The sequence below is a fragment of the Gorilla gorilla genome, chromosome 2 (genome assembly GCF_029281585.2).
Source record: "Gorilla gorilla gorilla isolate KB3781 chromosome 2, NHGRI_mGorGor1-v2.1_pri, whole genome shotgun sequence".
In the NCBI taxonomy this organism is placed as follows: domain Eukaryota; kingdom Metazoa; phylum Chordata; class Mammalia; order Primates; family Hominidae; genus Gorilla; species Gorilla gorilla.
In genome coordinates, this window is record NC_086017.1 from 145,198,147 (window position 1) to 145,217,693 (window position 19,547).

The 19,547-nt window shown below is 48.5% G+C and overlaps 1 protein-coding gene across 1 annotated transcript in view; it reads right to left on the reverse strand.

Annotated features, from left to right (window-relative positions):
- Positions 1 to 7,316, reverse strand: part of SLCO2A1 (solute carrier organic anion transporter family member 2A1) — a 97,421-nt gene extending 90,105 nt beyond the window's left edge. Inside the window, exon 1 of the mRNA XM_031009759.3 lies at positions 6,952 to 7,316. Coding sequence (XP_030865619.1) covers positions 6,952 to 7,047 — 96 coding nt within the window. The 5' untranslated portion in view covers positions 7,048 to 7,316. The remainder of the gene's footprint in view (positions 1 to 6,951) is intronic.
- Positions 7,317 to 19,547: the final 12,231 nt, after the last annotated feature.

Below are 19,547 nucleotides of genomic sequence, written 5' to 3' on the forward strand. Positions count from 1 at the left end.
TAAAAATCATACGAGAAGCACTGTTAAATGTAAAATGGTATTTGGCTTTCTTTGGTTTAAAAACTAATAAAAATAGGTGCGAAAGGAAATTTCTCAGTAAAAAGGCACTAAGGACTATAAAGTCCACTGTCCAGGTCCCCACATTTAAAACAAAAGGTCGATGTCTTGAAAATTATATACTTGGTTTATCTTCCACTTTCCTTTCTCTCAAAAACTAAGTCTTTTAGCACATGTACCACCCCTAGAATTTCCAGTAAACCAGCACCAGCCTGAAGATCACGTTCTCATCAAAGGGTGGAAAGAAGAAAAACTCAAGCCAGCCTGGAAAGGACCCTACCTTGTGCTGCTAACCAACAAGACTGCTGTTCATACAGAAAAAAAAAAAAAAAAAAAAAAAAAGGATGGACTCATTACACCCGAGTCAAGAAAGCGCCACCCCCTCCAGAATCATGGGCCATAGTCCCAGGGGAAAACCCTATCAAACTAAAGCTAAGAAAAATTTAACTCTTTTAATCTATTCTATTACTCTTTCTTCTTTCCTCATTCTATTGCTGACCATCTAGTTATTAACATAACCAAGTCAATTTCTCCTCAAACTATTGCATTTAATGCTTGCCTTGCTATACCCTGTGAGGACTTGCCAAGTCAAAGACAGCTTTCTGCTTCAGAAAAGTACTTCTGTCCCTCCTGACTCTCCTCAGACTGGGCATTAGTAAAGTAGGACCATTTAATCTGGGGAGATTTCAATAAAGACCCCAGTGCCAACCAGAAGTCTTGCCCCCCGATGTAGAGCTTTCATGCCATAGTTGGTCCAATGTTCTGTGGACCACTAAAGAGCAAGGATGGACTGCCCCAACCAGTTTTTGTAATTTCCTAAAATCATACATTCATTTTACTAGAGGATCATGGAAGTTAAAGACTTAAAACAAACTTTAGCAATTAAGACAGGATACCAAGATGCAAATGCTTGGTTAAAATGGATCAAATATTCCATCTGCACGTTAAACAAAAGCAATTGTTATGCTTGTGCATATGGCAGGCCAGAGGCCCAGACTGTCCCCTTTCCACTAAGGTGGTCCTTCAGTTGACCAGGTGTAGGCTGCATGGCTCTTTTCCAGGATTCTACAGCCTGGAGTAATAAGTCATGCCAAGCTCTCTCTGTTATATCCCAAAGTCTGGCACCCTGCGGGTCATCCCCCAAAGGCCATCCAGCCTCTGTTTCCCAACACTAAGTCACTTCGTGTCTCTCACGACAGGGAGGAAACTTAGCGTTCCTTGGAGACCTGAAAGGATGCAGTTAGCTTAAGAATTTTCAAGAGCTTATCAATCAGTCAGCCCTTGTTCATCCCCGAGTGGATGTGTGGTGGTATTGTGGTGGACCTTTACTGGGCACTCTGCTGAATAACTGGAGTGGCACTTGTACTTTAGTCCAATTGGCTATCCCTTTCACCCTGGCATTTCATCAACCAGAAGGAGAAAAATAAGACATCGTAAAGCGAGAGAAGCCCCTTATGGGTCTTTTGACTCTCATGTCTGTTTAGACACAATTGGAGTCCCATGAGGAATACCATATCAATTTAAAGCTTGAAATCAAATAGCTGCAGGATTTGAGTCAATATTTTGGTGGGTGACAGTTAACAAAAATGTAGATTAGATAAACTACATCTATTACAACCAACAGCAACGAGCTTTTCATGAGTTAAAAGAAAAACTCATGTTGGCCCCAGACCTGAGGCTACATGACCTGACAAAACTCTTTACACTCTATGTGTCAGAAAGAGAAAAAATGGCAGTTGGAGTTTTAACCCAGACTGTGGGGCTCTGGCCAAGGCCAGTGGCCTATCTCTCAAAACAACTAGACGGGGTTTCCAAAGCCTGGCCCCCAGGTCTAAGGTCCCTGGCAGCAATGGCCTGTTAGCACAAGAAGCAAATAAACTAACCCTTAGGCAAAACCTGAATATAAACGCCCCCCATGCTGTGGTAACTTTAATGACTACCAAAGGACATCATTAGTTAACAAATGCTAGATTAACCAAGTACCAAAGCTTGCTATGTGAAAATCCCCACATAACCATTGAAGTTTGCAACACCCTAAACCCCACCACCTTGCTCCCAGTATCAGAGAGCCCAGTTGAACATAACTGTGTAGAGGTGTTGGACTCAGTTTATTCTAGCAGGCCCAACCTCCGAGACCATCCTTAAACATCAGTAGACTGTGAGCAGTACGTGGACGGGAGCAGCTTAGCCAACCCCTGCAAAGTGACTCTGAAGAAGACGACAAGCCCTGCTCTAGTCACACCCGGAAGCTGACTGGTCCATGCACGGCCAAAGCATGAGAAAACTCATCGCGGGACTCATTTTCCTTAAAATTTGCACTTTTACAATAAGGACTTCAACTGACCTTCCTCAGACTGAGGACTATTCCCAGTGTATATATCAAGTCACTGAGGTAGGACAAAAGGTTGCTACGGTCCTATTATTTTACGGTTATTATAAGTGTGCTGGAACTCTAAAAAGAACTTGTTGTATAATGTAATTCTATACAAGGTATGTAGCCCAGGAAATGACCAACCTGATGTGTGTTATGATCCATCTGAGCCTCCCATGACCACAGTTTTTAAAATTAGATTGAGGACTGAGGACTGGTGAGGGCTCACAAATGATACGAGTAAAGTGCTAGCCAAAACAGAAGAAAAAGGGGTGCCCAAACGAGTCACCTTAAAATTTGATGCCTGTGCTGTCATTAATAGTAATAAGTTAGGAATAAGGTGTGGTTCTCTTAATTAGAAAAGAGGCTATATAGCAGAAAATAAGTACGTCTGTCATAAATTAAGACTGTGTGGAAAGAAATATAAATACTGGTCTTGTGTCATTTAGGCCACTTCGATTAAAAAAAAAATGAAAAAGATCCAGTCCACCTTCAGAAAGGAAAAAATGGCCCTTCCTGTACTAAGGGACAATGTAACCCCTTAGAGCTAGTAATAACCAATCCCCTTGATCCTCGCTGGAAAAAAGAGGAGCGTGTGACCTTAGGAATCAACGGGGCCAGACTGGATCCTCGAGTAAATATCTTGGTTTGAGGAGAAGTTTACAAACACTCTCCTAAGCCAGTGTTTCAAACTTTCTATGATGAACTAAATGTGCCAGTACCAGAAATTCCAGGAAAAACAAGAAATTTGTTTTTGCAATTAGCTGAGCACATAGCCCAGTCTCTCAATGTCACTTCATGTTATGTATGTGGAGGAACTGTAATAAGAGATCAATGACCATGGGAAGCCCGAGAATTAGTACCTACAGACCCAGTTCCTGATGAATTTCCGGCTCAGAAGAATCACCCTGATAATTTCTAGGTCCTAAAAGCCTCAATTATTGGACAATATTGCATAGCTAGAGAAGGAAAAGAATTTACTCACCCCATAGGACGACTTCTTTGTCTAGGACAGAAACTTATAATGGTATCACAAAAACAGTCATTTGGTGGAGTTCTAATCACACAGAGAGAAATCCATTTAGTAAATTCCCAAAGTTGCAAACCATGTGGACCCACCCGGAGTCCCACCAGGACTAGACAGCCCCCACTGGATTATACTAGATACGTAGGCATAGAGCTTACGCCAAATTACCTGACCAGTAGGCAGGTAGTTTTATTATTGGCACTATTAAACCATCTTTTTCCTACTGCCCATAAAAACAGGCGAACTCCTGGGCTTCCCTGTCTATGCTTCCCACGAAAAGAGAAGCATAGCTATAGGAAATCGAAAAAATAATAAATGGCCCCCTGGGAAAATCATACAATATTATAGGCCTGCTAGGCACAAGACGGCTTGTGAGGATACCAGACCCCCATTTACGTGATCAACGGAATCATACGGTTACAAGCTGTCTTAAAAATAATCACTAATAAAACCGGCAGAGCCTTGACTATTCTGGCCCAGCAAGAAACTCAGGTGAGAAATGCTATCTATCAAAATAGATTAGCTTTTGACTACTTGCTAGCAGCTGAAGGAGAGGCCTGTAGGAAATTTAACCTTACTAATTGCTGCCTACACATAGATAATCAAGGGCAAGTAGTTGAAGACACAGTTAAGAGATATGACAAAACTGGCACATGTGCCTGTGCAAGTGTGGCATGGATTTGATCCTGGGGCCATGTTTAGAAAATGGTTCCCAGCGCTAAGAGAATTTAAAACTCTAATAATAAGAGTTATAATAGTAATAGGAACCTGCTTACTGCTCCCTCGTTTGCTACCTATACTTCTTCAAATGATAAAAAGCTTCATCGCTACCTTAGTTCACCAAAATGCTTCAGCACAAGTGTACTATATGAATCACTATCGATCTGTCTTGCAAGAAGACACAGGTAGTAAAAATGAAAGTGAGAACTCCCACTATTGAGTGAGAGTCTCAAAGGAGGGGAATAAGGGAGGAGACCACCCCTCATATTGTCTTATGCCCAATTTCTGCCTCCAAAGAAAGAAAAAGTAAAAACTAAAAGGCAGAAATAAAATCCACAAGCAGACAGCCTGGAGCCGCACCCTAGCGCTGGTAGTTAAAGATCGACCCCTGACCTAATCGGTTATGTTATCTATAGATTACAGACATTGTATAGAAAAGCACTGTGAAAATCCCTATTCTGTTTTGTTCCGATCTAATTACTGGTGCATGCAGCCCCCAGTCACGTACCCACTGTTTGCTCAATCTATCACGACCCTCTCACGCACACCCCCTTAGAGTTGTGAGCCCTTAAAAAGGACAGGAATTGCTCACTTGGGGAGCTCAGCTCTTGAGACAGCAGTCTTGCCGATGCCCCCGGCTGAATAAACCCCTTCCTTCTTTAACTCAGTGTCTGAGGAGTTTTGTCTGTGGCTCGTCCTGCTACACCACCATGTCATACATGTCCCAAGATATGTGCAACCCATCCCCCACTGCAAAGTGGCAGGGCTATTACAAGCACTCTTATTGGGAGGAAATATCCCTTCAAATAGCAGAGCTCCCAGTTATTGCCCCAGGAGGGAAAGGTGCAAGTGACTTTAACTGATGGAATTTGAGATTCAAGATTTACCTTAAGCTATCCAACCTCGTACCTGGTTTCAGGCTGATAAGTGGAGTTAAATGGAAGTCCTCCAAACTCTGGTCTTGCAATTAGTATGGATCAAAGGAGGTGATGACTAACAGAATCTCATTTTTAGAGTCAAGAAAAACTCTTAGCCAGTATAAGTACTTAACTCCTTTAGGAGGCCAATTGGCCTGACCGCAGCCCTCAGGTACGTGTGGTTAAATCATCAACACATGAGAAATCATCTTATTTATATAGATCTCCAAATAAATTGCTGCCATAAACATTTATTTTAGGGAACCAGGGTGGGTCTAAACGGATCAGTCTCATTCAGCCGTACCCTCACTGTCAGGAATCTGTTCTGGACACCCGTCCCTCCTGCCCTTCTTGGTGAAAATGAAGTGAGGTTGCCCCACCCTGGTTCCTGCAGAGGCCCCTTTCTTTAGACCATCTAATCCTAGTCCCTACCCTTTCGTCTCAATTCCTAATTTATAAATACCAAAGGTTCCAAAATTCCTGATGAAATTTCTCCAGAATGGTGGAACCAAAACTGCGCACAACATTTCCATCCAGGTCTGGCCAAAAATGAGGAGATTTGGAGATTATTTTAAGCTATCTCAAAATTTCTGTTGCTTATCCATATACAACTACAAAATCAATTCAGCCTGTATTTATTGCGGTGCGGAAAGAGCAGAAGCAGGAGTGGAGATCCCAGCTGAGTAAGTATGCAGGTGAGATCCACTCTGACCTCCAGATCCCTTTCTGTTGGACACATATAACCAGTCCACGGACACTCCCATCATCCCTTTGTGTAATCTGGCTTCCCCTTAATTGCACCACCGGAGGCTTTACTCAGTCCCATCTGACTGTATGTTTGTGGGAAACAACCTCTCTACACCATGATCCCACCCTGACCAGAAGGGGCCTTGATGCAGTCTCTGCAGTCTCCCACATCCTCACCGCAGCAGCTTTGGCCTCTCAGGAGGTATCTTCCATTGTTACTTCTGCCTAGGCAGAATGGGCTAAAGAGCCCGAGTGCGGATTGAACCATTCCAGGTCCTCCTGGACCTGTGAGGGAGTGGAAAGCATTTCCCACCCCCCTGGGAAAGGTGCTCTCATCCTAACAGCTGCCAACACCCTATCTTCTCACCCGCTCCCCATAACTTGCCTGGTGAGTGGCACCTGCTTAGACCTTACTGAACCGTGAGAGCTGTGACCTTCCTGGGGCCATTTCCAGACCAGGGAAGCCAATCTGAGCACTCGGGTTGGTTGCCAGCCTGGGGAAGCCGCCCGCTGAGAGGGAATTCTAAACATAACTGCCAGCGGCACAGCCAGGTAGCAGAGCCCCCTGCCCCCCGTTGGCGGGAGAAGAAAGCCTGGGGAAGGAGAACATCCCTTAGGCCACCCACCCCAGGACGAGGGGGCTCGGACGAGACACAGTCTGTCCCCCAAAGCGCGGGGGTCCCCCTGGCACCTCCAAGCCCATCCCATTGACGAAGTAACCGCCCGCTGGAGGCCGAAAAAGCGTTCCTCGAGATGATCTTTTTCAATCATCGAGGACAATTCTCTCGCTTATAACTCTGCCTGGAGTTGTCCGAGTAAGCAGTAAGCAGGTACTTCCACTGTCCCATTACTTAGTCCGATGAAGGCGTGTGAACACACACACTCGCACGCACACGCACACAAGCGCGCGCGCACACACACACACGCTCACACACACACACACTCGCACACACACGCCCAGCACGCGTCGCCCGGGGATGAGATCGGAGCGCGGCACAGGAGGGAGCCCGGGGCTCCCGGAGCCTCCTGGCTCCGGCAGACAGACGCCGGTGCCCAGCCGAAGGTGCGCCTGGCGCGGCTTCGGCCCGGACGACCCCGCGGACTCCGCTCACCTTAATGTTGCCGAAGACCGAGCGGGCACAGCGGCCGGCTCGGCTAGTAGAGGTGTCGCTGCCCTGGGACGCGCCGAGCTTGGGCAGGAGCCCCATGGCTGCGGGCGGCTGGCCGGGCGCGGAGTGGCGCGGGGGCGGCGGGCCCCGGGGCTAGGGACCTGGCGCGCGGGGTCGGGGCGCCTCGGGCTGGAGCGGCCGGGCGGGTGAGAGGCGACCGCGGCGGCAGTGGCCGGAGGAGATTTGCGGAGCGGAGACTGAGCCAGCGAGTGCGCGCCCAGAAGTTTTTATAAGTGGCCGCCGCCGATGATGAAACGCGCTCTCCCTCCTCCCTCTTTTCCTCGGGTGTCAAAGGCGCTACGAGCCCCCGCCCCGCCGCCGCCGCCGCCGCCGCCGCCGCCGCCGCCGCCGCCGCCCCCTCAGACAGGTGTGACGCCGCAGCGACCCGCGAGGCTTGACTGCCCCGAGAAGATCCCGCCTGCCGGGAGGCGGAGAGGGAGGGAAGGAGGTGGCGGGCCCGGGGAGGGGAGGGGAGGGCTGTGGGGGGGCAGGAGGCTGCAAGGGGGTGGAGGTTCCTGGGGACTGGCGAAGAGAGGGTGGGCGAAGCGAAGGTGGGTGAGTGGAGGGGATGGAGAAAGAGGTTGGCAGGGCTGGGGGGCAGGAAGGCTGGGATATGAGGGGGCCCGAGGCAGGCGCTGGAGGGGCCAACGTGAGCCGGGGGTGGAGGGGAGCCCCAGCACCCCTCCCGACGTTCTTGGGGATATTTACGGAGCCAGTCTCTGCTTGTTTGCACTCGCAGAAAACCTGGGCCCTCAGTTCCGGTGATGGCTCTGAGACTCGCTGCAGCTCTGTTTGTGTTGAGGACTGATTTATATTTAAACTGCTCTTTGCGCTGGAGAGGGGGCTGGGTAACAAGGTGAAAAGGTGGGGGCTGGGCCCGAAGTCTCTGGACCTGAGCCAAGGTAAACTGCAGGGGCTGTCAAGTGTCAGCATGGCTGGGTCTGGCCTGGGGTGCTGGGGGGAGGGGTAGAGGGGGTGGGGGGGGTGTGGACAAACAGGACGCACCCCACTGACCTCCTTCTCTGTGCTGGAATGAATAGTGGGTTTATTTTTTCCCCAAGATTTTCTACTAACAGGATTCCAAGCGCCGAGAAGAGACAGTGAGGCTTCTCAAGGGAAGGATAAGAAGGTTCTTCCAAAAGCAGCTGCAGTGAGGAATCCAGCTCTGGAGGCATTTTTCCAGCTCCCTCACTCCTGTAGTCCCGTGCAGAGGGAACCTCTCCAAGCCCACCCCAAACCCAGGAAAAGATGCCATCAATATCCAGGAGGCTTTGGCTAAGACAAAGGCCACAGGATAGATAGACCACATAGGCTTCTTAGTCTACCCAAGACCTGATACCTTTCTGGGCCTGGTCTGGCCTGGCCTGGGCTTGGGGGCTTCTATCCACCTGCGACCCAAGTTCCCTGGACACGGCAGCATTCCAAAGATGTTGAACAGTGGGCAGCCTCTGGCCTCTTCACTCAGCCACAGAGCGAGGTACATCCTGACAGGCTTTCCACAGCACTGTAGCAGCCCCAGCCCCAGAGGAGGCATGAATTCCAGGTCCCATCTGTCCACTGGGAGAACATGGCACACAAGGACAGGTACCAGCGTGGAGCACTTGGTGTGTGCTGGGCATACCAGGCCCTCTGCTGAGCACCCACATGCATGATTTCATGAAGCCCCAACGTTAGCCCTACAGGTATAGGTACTGATGGAGTCTGGACTCCACAAACAAGGATGCTAGAGCAGTCGGCTAAGAAAGCTGTCTGAAAGCCACACAGCTAGCAAGTGGTGGAGCTGGACCCTGAATTCAGCCTTGTCTGACTCCTAAGCCCAGACTTGAAGCACTATGCCTTCTGATAAGTTGTCTAGTCCAACAGCCCCATTTTGCAAGTTGAACCAAACAGGGACCAGAAAACCCCCAGGCCAAGGTCACAGACACCTTAGGGCTACCGTGCCTGGAGCTTCTTTCTCAAACCCTGAGGCCTCACTGTGATCCTCTGGTAGAACCCCTGGGAGGATCAGCCTCTCCAGCCCTCACCTAGTCCTGTTCCATTAACCTGGCCCTCTGCCTCCCGTCAGCGCCAGCATCATCTCCAAAGGAAAAGCCTATTCAGAAATGCTCACAGATGCTTATCTTCCTTCATTGACCTTTACTGGGTGGAGTTCAGCTGAATGTAATGGAGAGCCAACCAAAATGACTTCAATGAGATTTATTTGTCTCTCAATAATTAGAAGTCTGCTAGTAGGTAGTCCAGGGGTCATGACCTAGGCCCTTCAAGATTCCTTAGCCTGTGGTTCCCATCCCTATGGCTGGCTCATTGTCACAAGATGGCTGCTCCATCTCCAGCCTCCTCTCCTAATTCCAGGAAAGATGTGGAAGACAGGAAACAGGAAGGGGCCATGCTTACATCAAGGGAGCAAATCTCTCCCTTGCGTGCACAGTTGCTTTTACTTAAGTCTTCTTGGCCAAACCTGGGTCACATAGCTACCCCCTGCAAATGATGCTAAGAAGTGTAATTAACACTATTGCTGTCCTCTGAACAAAATTGGGGTTTTATTAGGGAAAAAGGGAGAAATAATATTGTTTTACATTTTCAACACCTACACATGGAGTAACCCATTTCCTTTCAAGAGCACTCCCAGAGTCGGTCTCCCAGACTTTCCATCCTTAAATTTCAGTAAATATTTCCTAGCACTGAAAAAATACAAAAAACAGGCTGGGCACGGTGGCTCATGCCTCTAATCCCAGCACTTGAGGAGGCTGAGGCGGGCGGATCACTTGAGGTCAGGAGATTGAGACCACCCCGGCCAACATGGTGAAACCCCTTCTCTACTGAAAATACAAAATTAGCCAGGCATGGTGGCAGGTGTCTCTAGTCCCAGCTGCTTGGGAGGCTGAAGCAGGAGAATTGCTTGAACCTGGGAGGCAGAGGCTGCAGTGAGCCAAGGTCGTGCCAGTGCACTCCAGCCTGGGCTACAGAGCAAGACTCTGTCTCAAAAAAAAATAATAATAAATTAATTAATTAATTTAAAAAAAAGCTAAACCACAAGAACATCTCCTGACCTCAAAGACTCTATGGTCTCAGGGTGGGAAACAAGAAGAGAAAGTGTGGCTGTGATGTAGGAAGAAAGCTATTGTGCACAGCTGCTATGGGAGCATAGAAGTGGGGCCCTAATGCACCTTGGACAGCAGGAAGACTTCTAGGAGGAGGCCACTGTCAAGCTGAGCCCTAAGAACTAGTAGGATTGAGAGGATTAGGGTAAAGAGGGTAAACCTACTCCATGGTTTCAGTCTGGCTGGAGCTCAAGACCAAGCGCAGTGGGTATGTGTGTGTGAAGCAAAGAGGCTGGGAGTTTAGGTTTTCTCCCCAGCGCAATGGGGAGCCGTTAAAGGCTTCTAACTAAGGGTGACCTGGGCTAATTTGCATTTCACATGGACCTCTCTGGCAGCCAGAGTGGAATTAGGTAGTCTGTGGAAGGAATCCCAGGAGCTATGATAAAAGCTGGCATGGCAGCAGTGGGATGGTGGTAGGAAGGAGAGAAAAGCTTAAGAAATGTCAAAGCGAGGTGGCACCCACATATCAGTGAGAGGAGAGATGTTAGTGATGACTCCCAGGATCTGGCTTGGGCAACTAGCGTTGGTGATGCCCACTCCTGACAGAGGGGGCCCAGAAGGAGCAGTCACTATTGAAGGAAGCCAGTGAGTATCCTGGTCGCATTTGGAATTCAAATTTCCCAGACTATACCCAAGTAAAGATCTTCAGGAGTCAGATGGGTATATGGGTCCAGCACTCAGGGTGGACACTGGGCTAGAGATATGGGCTTGGAAATCCCACGTGGAGGTGGTGGTTAAGCCTCAAGAAGGGATGAGTCTCCTAGGGAGACTGTGTTGATGAGAAGTAGGTCCAGGATGGGCCACAGCAATATCAAGGTGGCACAAGGGACGGAGCCAGAGTGGAGGAAAGTAAACCAGGGGAGGAGGTGTTGATAGAGCTGAGGGTACTCTTTCAAAAGGGAGGAGGGCGGGCACATGGCCAGGCTGCTGGGGAGGCAAGAGAAGGCCTGAGGAGTGGCCACCAGGCTGGCAACGCTGGAATTGAGGAACTTGGCAAGAGTGTCTGCAGTGGGTGATGTGGGCAGGAGGAACTGGATAGGAGAAAATGCAAATAGAACCCATCGACAACTTTCTCAAGGTTGCAGAGGGAAGGAAAAAGACAGGGAGCAGCTGAGCAGCTACGGGCTCTCCTGTCTGCCTGAATTGTCTCCAGCTGTCTTGGGCCTCCTCCTGGGGCAGTTAAATTCATTCCCACCTCTGGTTTTTGCTCATGCTGTTCCCCTGCCTGCACTGCCAGCCTCACAATGCTTGGATTCTACTCTTCAAGGAGTGGTTCACATTATTATTACACGACCTTGTAGTCAGACAAAATTGCTGACTACCTTCGATAGCTTGCTTAACCCATTGGATCTGCGGTGACTTCTCTTCGTGATGAGCTGTTATGAAGTGCATATGAGATGATGCATGGAATGCCTGGAGCATAGTGAGGTCTCAATGCTGGGAAGCTGCTCTTGCTGTGGGGGTTGGCGGTTTGATGTTTGTAAACTGTGCTCTAGGTCTCTTCCTTCAACTCAGCTGTGGGCTCTTCAAGGGCAAAAGTTCTGTGTCAATTCTCTTTATATCCCCCATTTGACCTAACATATCCCATTGCTCAAAAATGTTTATTAAGTGCTATTAAGCAGAAATGAATTCTAAAAGGTTCCTCGTGACTGGAAAAGGCCTCATTGCTCCTAGACCTCCATGCCATTGTTCTCTCTGCCCAAACCCCGCTCCTTCTGCCCCCTGGAGGCCTCTGGGTTGTCTCTGGGTCTCAGCCTTGTCTCTTCTCACCAGTGGCTGGCCATGAACTTGGTGGGCCACACTGCCCACTCCTGCAGCAGCTGATGAAGCTTCCTTGGCAATTTAGATACCCAAGTGTGATCATGGATTAACTCTCAACAGTGACTGCCTCTCCTGAGTCAGAGGCCATGTTTGCAGCAAGTGCTCCACTGCTTTGTCACTATTACTGGTGGGGCAGCCTGTTCCTCTGCAAGTCACCCTGACCACTATTTTATATTTTTATTTAACAGTGCCAACAGTCTGTGCCAGGTTCTAGTACAAGGTTGATTCTTTTTTTTTTTTTTTTTTTTGAGATGGAGTCTCGCTCTGTTGCCCAGGCTGGAGTGTAGTGGTGCCATATCGGCTCCCTGGAACCTCCACCTCCTAGGTTCAAAAGATTCTCCTGCCTCAGCCTCCCAAGTAGCTGGGATTACAGGCGCCTGCCACCACACCCGGCTAACTTTTTTGTATTTTTAGTAGAGACGGGGTTTCACTATGTTGGCCAGGCTTGTCTCAAACTCCTGACCTCAAGGGTTCCACCCTCCTCGACCTCTCAAAGCACTGGGATTGCGGGCGTGAGTCACCGCGCCCTGCCAAGGTTGATTCTTTTAATCCTCAAAACCACCAAATGAGGAAGGTTATTTTCATTAGTTCCATTTTACATGAATTTCAGCAAATATTTCCTAGCACTGAGAAAATACAAAAAAAAAAAAAAAACCCAAAAAACAAAACAATTAGCCACAAGAACATCTCCTGACCTCAAAAACTCTACGGTCTCAGAATGGAAAACAAAAAGAGAAAATGTGGCTGTGATGTAGGAAGAAAGCTATTGCGCACAGCTGCTATGGGAGCATGGAAGAGGGGCCCTAATTCACCTTGGGCAGCAGGAAGACTTCCTGGAGGAGGAGACTGTCAAGCTGGGCCCTAAGAACTAGTAGGACTGAGAAGATTAAGATTAGAAACTGAGGCACAGAGAGGTAAACATAACTTGGTCAGGCCACATGTGTAGTAAGTGACAGAGCCAGGATTAAAGCCCAGGCAGCCCAGGTACAGAATCCAAGCTGCTGGGAAACTCTTGCTCAAAGGGACTGAGCCACAACATGTGGGCTGACCAAGTCCACCGCCCACCCACAGCATGACCCTTCAGGGTCAGAAGCCTACTTTAGTGCCTTGCCCATCCCTGCCCCTTTGGAAAGCCTTCCCTTTCTCTTCCCCGGGATGCCATCTCAGGAATCGAGGCCACACCCAGCCTGCTGAGTTCTCCCTAAATGAAGGCCTGAGCACAGACTGGGGTCACTGGTGGGCCCTCACTAGATCCAGCCCCGAGAACCTCTTTTCTGCTCTTGCTGACTGCACATTCCATTCCTCCAGCATGGCTTTCCACGGCACATACTGCGTTCCATTCTACCTCCCAACCCCTCTTCCCGCTCAGGACCTGAGGCAGACTTTGCCCTCCTGCCCCCGCCTGAGAAAATGCAGTGTGGCAAGGGAGGGGCACCACAGCACCAGAGTGTCCTCCTGGGACCCCAGCTGCTCTGCATTTTCCCTGGGGTCTACCGTCTGCGCACAGCGCCTGGCACACGACGATGGGGTTTCCATTGTCTTCCATGAATGACTCGCTCAAAGCCTGGTCTGGCTGTCTGTTCCACTTCCTGGTCTTACCCAGTAGAAGACATTCTATGCTTTTGGGGGAACATGAGAAACCCCAACAGGCCTCATCGTGCACCCCTTCCCTGTCTGGTCCCTCAGCAGCCTCCTCCCTGGAGGAGGGAGCCCCAGCCTAGCCCCGTCTGCAGACCACCCAACTGGATTCAGGTCATACCCTCCCCCAAGGGGTGTTTATCACAGCCCGTGTGCCTACTCATCAGCACTCCTGTGTGATAACCAGCCACTCTTGGGGAGCAGGGATTCCATCTCTGCTTCTGGAACCTGCATGTATAGTGCAACACATGTTCAGTGAGCACCTATGATGTCCTCAGTCCTGTGCTGGGCTGGTGACCCAGAGGATCCTGCCATCGTGATTTTGCCAAGCAAATAGAGAACCAGACTTTGTCTCTCTGCCTTGATGCTTGTTTTTAAACTGCCTGCTAATTTTTATATTATACTCTTTCAAAAATAACTGTATTTTGACTCTACTGGGGGAGATAGAATATTTGTTTCATTCACCTATCATTCCATACCACTACTTAAATTTTACTGAATTTTCTACTTTTTCCAGTTTTTCCCATAAACATGTTTTTACCACGAAAAATCATGGTATGCCATTAGTATCCTACCTTTTACAGTAAACATTGTTCCGTGTTGAGAGGAGCTCTTCACCATCTCTTGAATGGCTACATGGGCAGCCATGGGCAACCAGGAATTATTAAAAGATTTAAACCCTCTGCTGGTGTTGAAAGTTAAGAATGCCTCTAACTTTCATCCTTCACAAATAGTGACTTGATGGATAACATTTTGCAAATAGTTCTTTGCCTTAGGACTGACTGACAGTGGTATAATTACTAAGCCCCATGGGTTTGAACACTTCTAGATCTTTTTCTCTATGGCATTGAAACTATTTCCTCACGCTGCATTTCCATCCCTTAGGCCCCTTCTTCCTCACAGTGACACCTCTCCTGGCCTGTATGGAGCAAGGGGAGCACTCCAAGGAGAATGGCATGACAATACCAGCTGTAGAGCTCCATCCCACTCCCTCCCCACAGACCTTGGGCACTCCCCGGGGCTTCCTTGTCTCCAGCAGTCCAGACAAACCTCATGAGCTCTGAGAGCCTCGTCGCTTTCACCGCCCTGGCCAACTTGGGGCTCACCCAAGGATGCAGTGGAGTGTGGCTGCCTTGACCCAGCACCCCCACCACCCCGAGTTCTGGAGAAGGAACTCAGTACCCAGAGTCATAGGCCAGAGACCTTATGTGGGTGCCTTCCCAGCAAGAACTGGATTCCTCACCGGCATAACCGAAGTGTTGGATTTTAGGTCCAAAGCCAGGCTGTTCTCTTGGTCTATCCCAGCACTGTCGGCTTATTAGCTATGTGACCTCAGGCAAGTCACCTAACTTCTTCTCTGTGCAGTGTTTAATTCACAGAGTTGTTTGTGAGGAGTGAATTGGTCTCACAGCCCTCAATAATGGCCACCATTATTACTATCATATTTTTCTTCTGAATTTAGCAGTGCTTCCCTCATGATCCCCTGTTCCCTCCCCAGTTGTTCCTCACTTTTCTCTACAGGAGGCCCTGCTTTCCCTGGGGCCTGGGTGGCTCTACAGTTAGTATAGTATATACAGCTCATGGGAAGAGGCTCAGGACCCTGCTCTCCCATCTCCTCCCTGAAACTTTCCTGCTATGCGCATCTGAGACAAGCTGGGAGTCCCAGTGCCAGCCCTGGAACTCCCTCCCTCTGCCTTTGGAGCCTAAACCCTGGGAGCTGTCAAGAGGCTGCAGCAGGACACACACACACACACACAGGCACACACACAGGCACACATAGGCACACACATGCACACATACAGGCACAAACATGCACATGCACACACACATGCACACACAGGCGTGAGCACACACACAGGCACATGCACGCACATACACAGGCACACACACAGGTACACATGCACATACACACAGGCAATACACACACAGGCACACACACACACAGGCGCACACGCACACAGGTATACGCATGCACATGCACACACATGGACACGCATACACACACACACACACACACACACTTGGCAGGCAGGCTTCCTTAATGCTGTCTTGACATTTCCTGGTTAGAAGTGCTCTCCTTGTGTCCTCACCTTGCTCATAGCAGGGTCAGCCCGTGGAAGCTCTAAGGAAGAGGTTCCCTGCACATCCTTATTTGTTTTCTGGATTCCCCACAATGCCTGTATCACTTGTATGATCACTCTGGGGCTTGTGTGCCCTGCTCTGGGTCCAGCCCCTGGTCTGGGCCCACGCTCCCACCTGCCCTGACCTCACTTCTGGGAGGGATCTCTTTTTTCCTCAGTCTTGCTTCTAGGGCCCTTTCTCTCCCCTCTCTTTATTTGCCCAGGTCTGTGGCTTCCTCATTTATTGAAAGGCCCCAGGCTCCCGATTTCCTGCCTTCCTGCACCTCCACAGAGCCCAAGGAATACATATTGAGCCCTGTTTTTCTCTCACCTGGGAAAGGGAGCGGGTGCCCTGCATTGCCATGCACACGCCCTCTCTGCACTGTTTGGACTGACCCCATATCAGGTAGATTGTGAGCCTTCAGGGCAGGGACCAAGTACAAACACAAGTGCAGATAGCAGGATGCCACCACCGGAGACACAGCAGGGCTGATCTGTCAGAAGAGCTTGCCTCTCCCCACCACTCCTGCGCGAGGGGCTGATGGGAGATGCATGTAGTGCATACCTTATTTCCCAATTGAACAAAGAAAGTGCCAAGAGCACTGGGGGTGGGCAGCGGCTCCTGGCTCCTAGACCACAGCCTCTTCCTGTGCTTGAGCCCCTGCCCTAGGCCAGCCTGGCTCTCCCAGGCAGCGTCAGTTCTCCCTTCTCTGCTGTAAACATCAGGGCCAATAAAAGCTCAATGAGACCCTTTACCTGGGCCCTGGTCTGCAACACACCCTGGGCCCAATATGGTGCTCTGAGTCACCTGGTGAGGTCACTAGAAGTCAGGCCTCCTCCCTGTTCATGGTCACAGGGAGGGAGTGCCTGGAGGTGTGGCTCCATTGCAGGGCACTCAGGAAGAGAATGCTCATAGCTTCCCTGTGCAGGCGGCAGGCTAGGAGGCCGAGGAGAGTGACCAGGGAGGACTCTGACCTGAGGACAGTAAGCCTATGGCTCTCTCACACCAGGGTGTGGAGACTAAATGCACGCAGGGGCTCCTGGCCTCACCGGCTCTGGGAACCTCTCTCCAGCGACAGTAGTAGGAATGATGGTCAGCAAGGTAGACCTCTGCTGTTTACTCCTCTCCAAATCTATCCCTCTTCTAGTGAAAGTTCCCTGACCTTCCTTCAGGGTCCCAGCCCTCCCTACTCTCAGGTTCTGAGGCCTAGGTAAGCTGACACTCACTGGGGCAGGAGGGCATGGGGCCTAGGCCTGGCCACTTGAGCCCCCTGCTGGAGCGACCAGGACAGTGTGCTCTCTCCTAGGGCCAGGGTCAGGGCAGAGGGCCTCCTCCCTCAGTGTCAAGGTCTAGGGAGCAGTGGGGAGAATCTGCCCCAGGATGTGGCCACCGAAGGAACGGGAGTGTGGGCCAGAGGTCACCGGGGCCCATGGCCACATCCTTCAGGCTCTAAGTCTCAATGGGCATTGCATCTGGTCTTTGCAGTTCTGTGAGCCAATAAATTCTTTTTATAGTTTAAGTTTTGTTGAGCTGGATTTCCTGTTGCTGGCATCTGAAGAGTTCTATTGAATCCAATAAACCAAGTTTTCAACAACACCGGGCAATTCACACAGCAGCCTCAGAGCCAGCATCTCACTTAACCCATGCAGCTACCATGGGAAGTGGGTCCGGTTGTTGTAATCTATGTTTCAAAGAACAGGAACTAAGGCTTGGTTATTAAGGGCTCCCCGGTCCCTGTAAAAGGTTAGTGTGACCTGGCACCCCCACTGTGAGAGGTCATTGTGACCTGGCACCGGGGACTTCTGAATACAGACCTTGTCTTCCTGCTGGGTCTCAAGGAGCTACTGTCCCTGCTGGGATCAGGCCTTGGTGGCTAAGAAGGTACTCAGGGTGGAGGTGGGACTACCCAGCACCTTGGGGAGATGGTGTATCTGCTATCCCAGTTGACTCTGCCTTTGCGGGGGGTTCTTCCCAGTCGAACTTGGCTGGTCTGTAAGGTTTTGTGGGGAGGGTCACACTAAGGGCATTGGAAGGGACACTTTCATCAGGCCAGTGCAGTGGATAACCCACATTTTAAGATTCCCCTGCTGATCAGCCACCTTCCGGCACTGCCTTTCTCCTGCTGGCCTTATGAGCAAAAATTATGGTCCATGGAATTGTAATTGGCTAAGTCTTTGGACAAAAACTACTTAGGGTAATCTTAAACTTTGTTGGCAAAAATGGGGGCTCCTTTGAAACTCCAAACTTGCCTATTTGCGTGCACAATTGGAACAAAGAAAATACTGAGCCTCCCAGAGAAAATGGGAAGGAAGCCTAATTCTCAGTTGGCCCTTTGAAAGTTCTAAATTGAATCAAGAGGCTACCATTGCCTCCCTTAGAGAAATAATTCCAAACTGAATGAGTACCTTAATGAAACAGAAGGAGATAGCGCTTGCAAGATCGAAATTAAAACTGTTAAAACACCTTTGAAAGACCCTTATTCCACTAGCCCCCTTGCCCACCTCTGCCTGACTTCTGCACCTTTTTCACCGTCTCTGGTCTATTGTTCACTCCCTCCTTCCTCTTTCACTCTTTCAGCTGGTTATCTTGAAAAGGTTCCTACATTTCTCTAGGCTCATCTGCATGTTTCTTTGTAAAATTGTGTGATAAATTCCTATGATTTATGTTACCTTGGCAGGCATTTTAACCCTCCTCTAGCACACCCAAACTCCTTCTTGAGAAAACTTAAATTCTCTCTGTGCTTGAGATACAAATTTATACGCTGTTTTATCTGAAATTCGGTAAGGGCTTTGGCCATGGGGGACAGATAAATTTCAGCCTATTACATTTACAGAAACACAGTTTTGAATCCAACTGTCCTTTTAAACTAGTGAGTTTTAAAATTAAAGCTGTAAAATCTTTGTGCCTTTTTGTATTTTTGTGTATATATGTGTAAACATATCTGTTTGTATATTGTCTATGCTACCAAATTGGTTTATAAATGAATGGGTACTCGTAAATTAAGCAAATAAGCCCAAATGCTTTTCAAGTTCATGTAACTTAGTAATCTGGTTTGGTGGGTGGGACTAGTCTAATATTGTTGGTTTGGTGGGAATCACTATGTCTTCTGAGTTATTAGAAAAATATGCATGTATTTAACTTTAGGGTTCTTGCTTTTATGATACTTGCCTGGCATGCAATAATGTAAATTTGGCTGATGAAAAAATTTCGCTTAAGATGGTAGATAGATTTGTCTAGTGTGTCATGAAGTTTTCCAAATATAATTTTTAAAAGTGAATGAATTGGATGGATATAAATGAAATAAAAGTTCATAAATGAATTGTGGATAATGGTTATGTTTTATATGTTTACTTAAGAAGATTTCTCAAATGTCTTTAGTAATGATATCCTTAGGGTTTGCTAAGCTAAATTAAATGATGGATATACATTGAATGTCTAGATCACTTTCAGATAAGATGTAATGCTGAGACATTTGCTGCTGAATATTATGGGTTTAGGTTCATATACTTTTGGCTTCTTATTTCTGAGAAACATAAGTGGATCTTCTAGTAAAAATATCCTGTTCTATATTAAAGAGTCGGTTCTGTTAGAAAGCATGTGTTCCTGGAAATTGTAAAATGTGTATTCTTGGATTGTTGGTACATGATTGATAGTTAAAAGCTGCTTGCTTTCTAGGTTTTTACCGAAAATTAGGGTCACCAAGAGTTAACATTGTAATTAATGTATGTGATTAAACCACTATTGATGAGAAAGACTATTCTGTGTGCAAGCGTATAAGGAGGGTAAGATGTATATTTGGTAAGAAAGAGAAAAGAAAAGAAAAAAGGAAAAGAAAAAGAAAAGAAAAGAAAAGAAAAT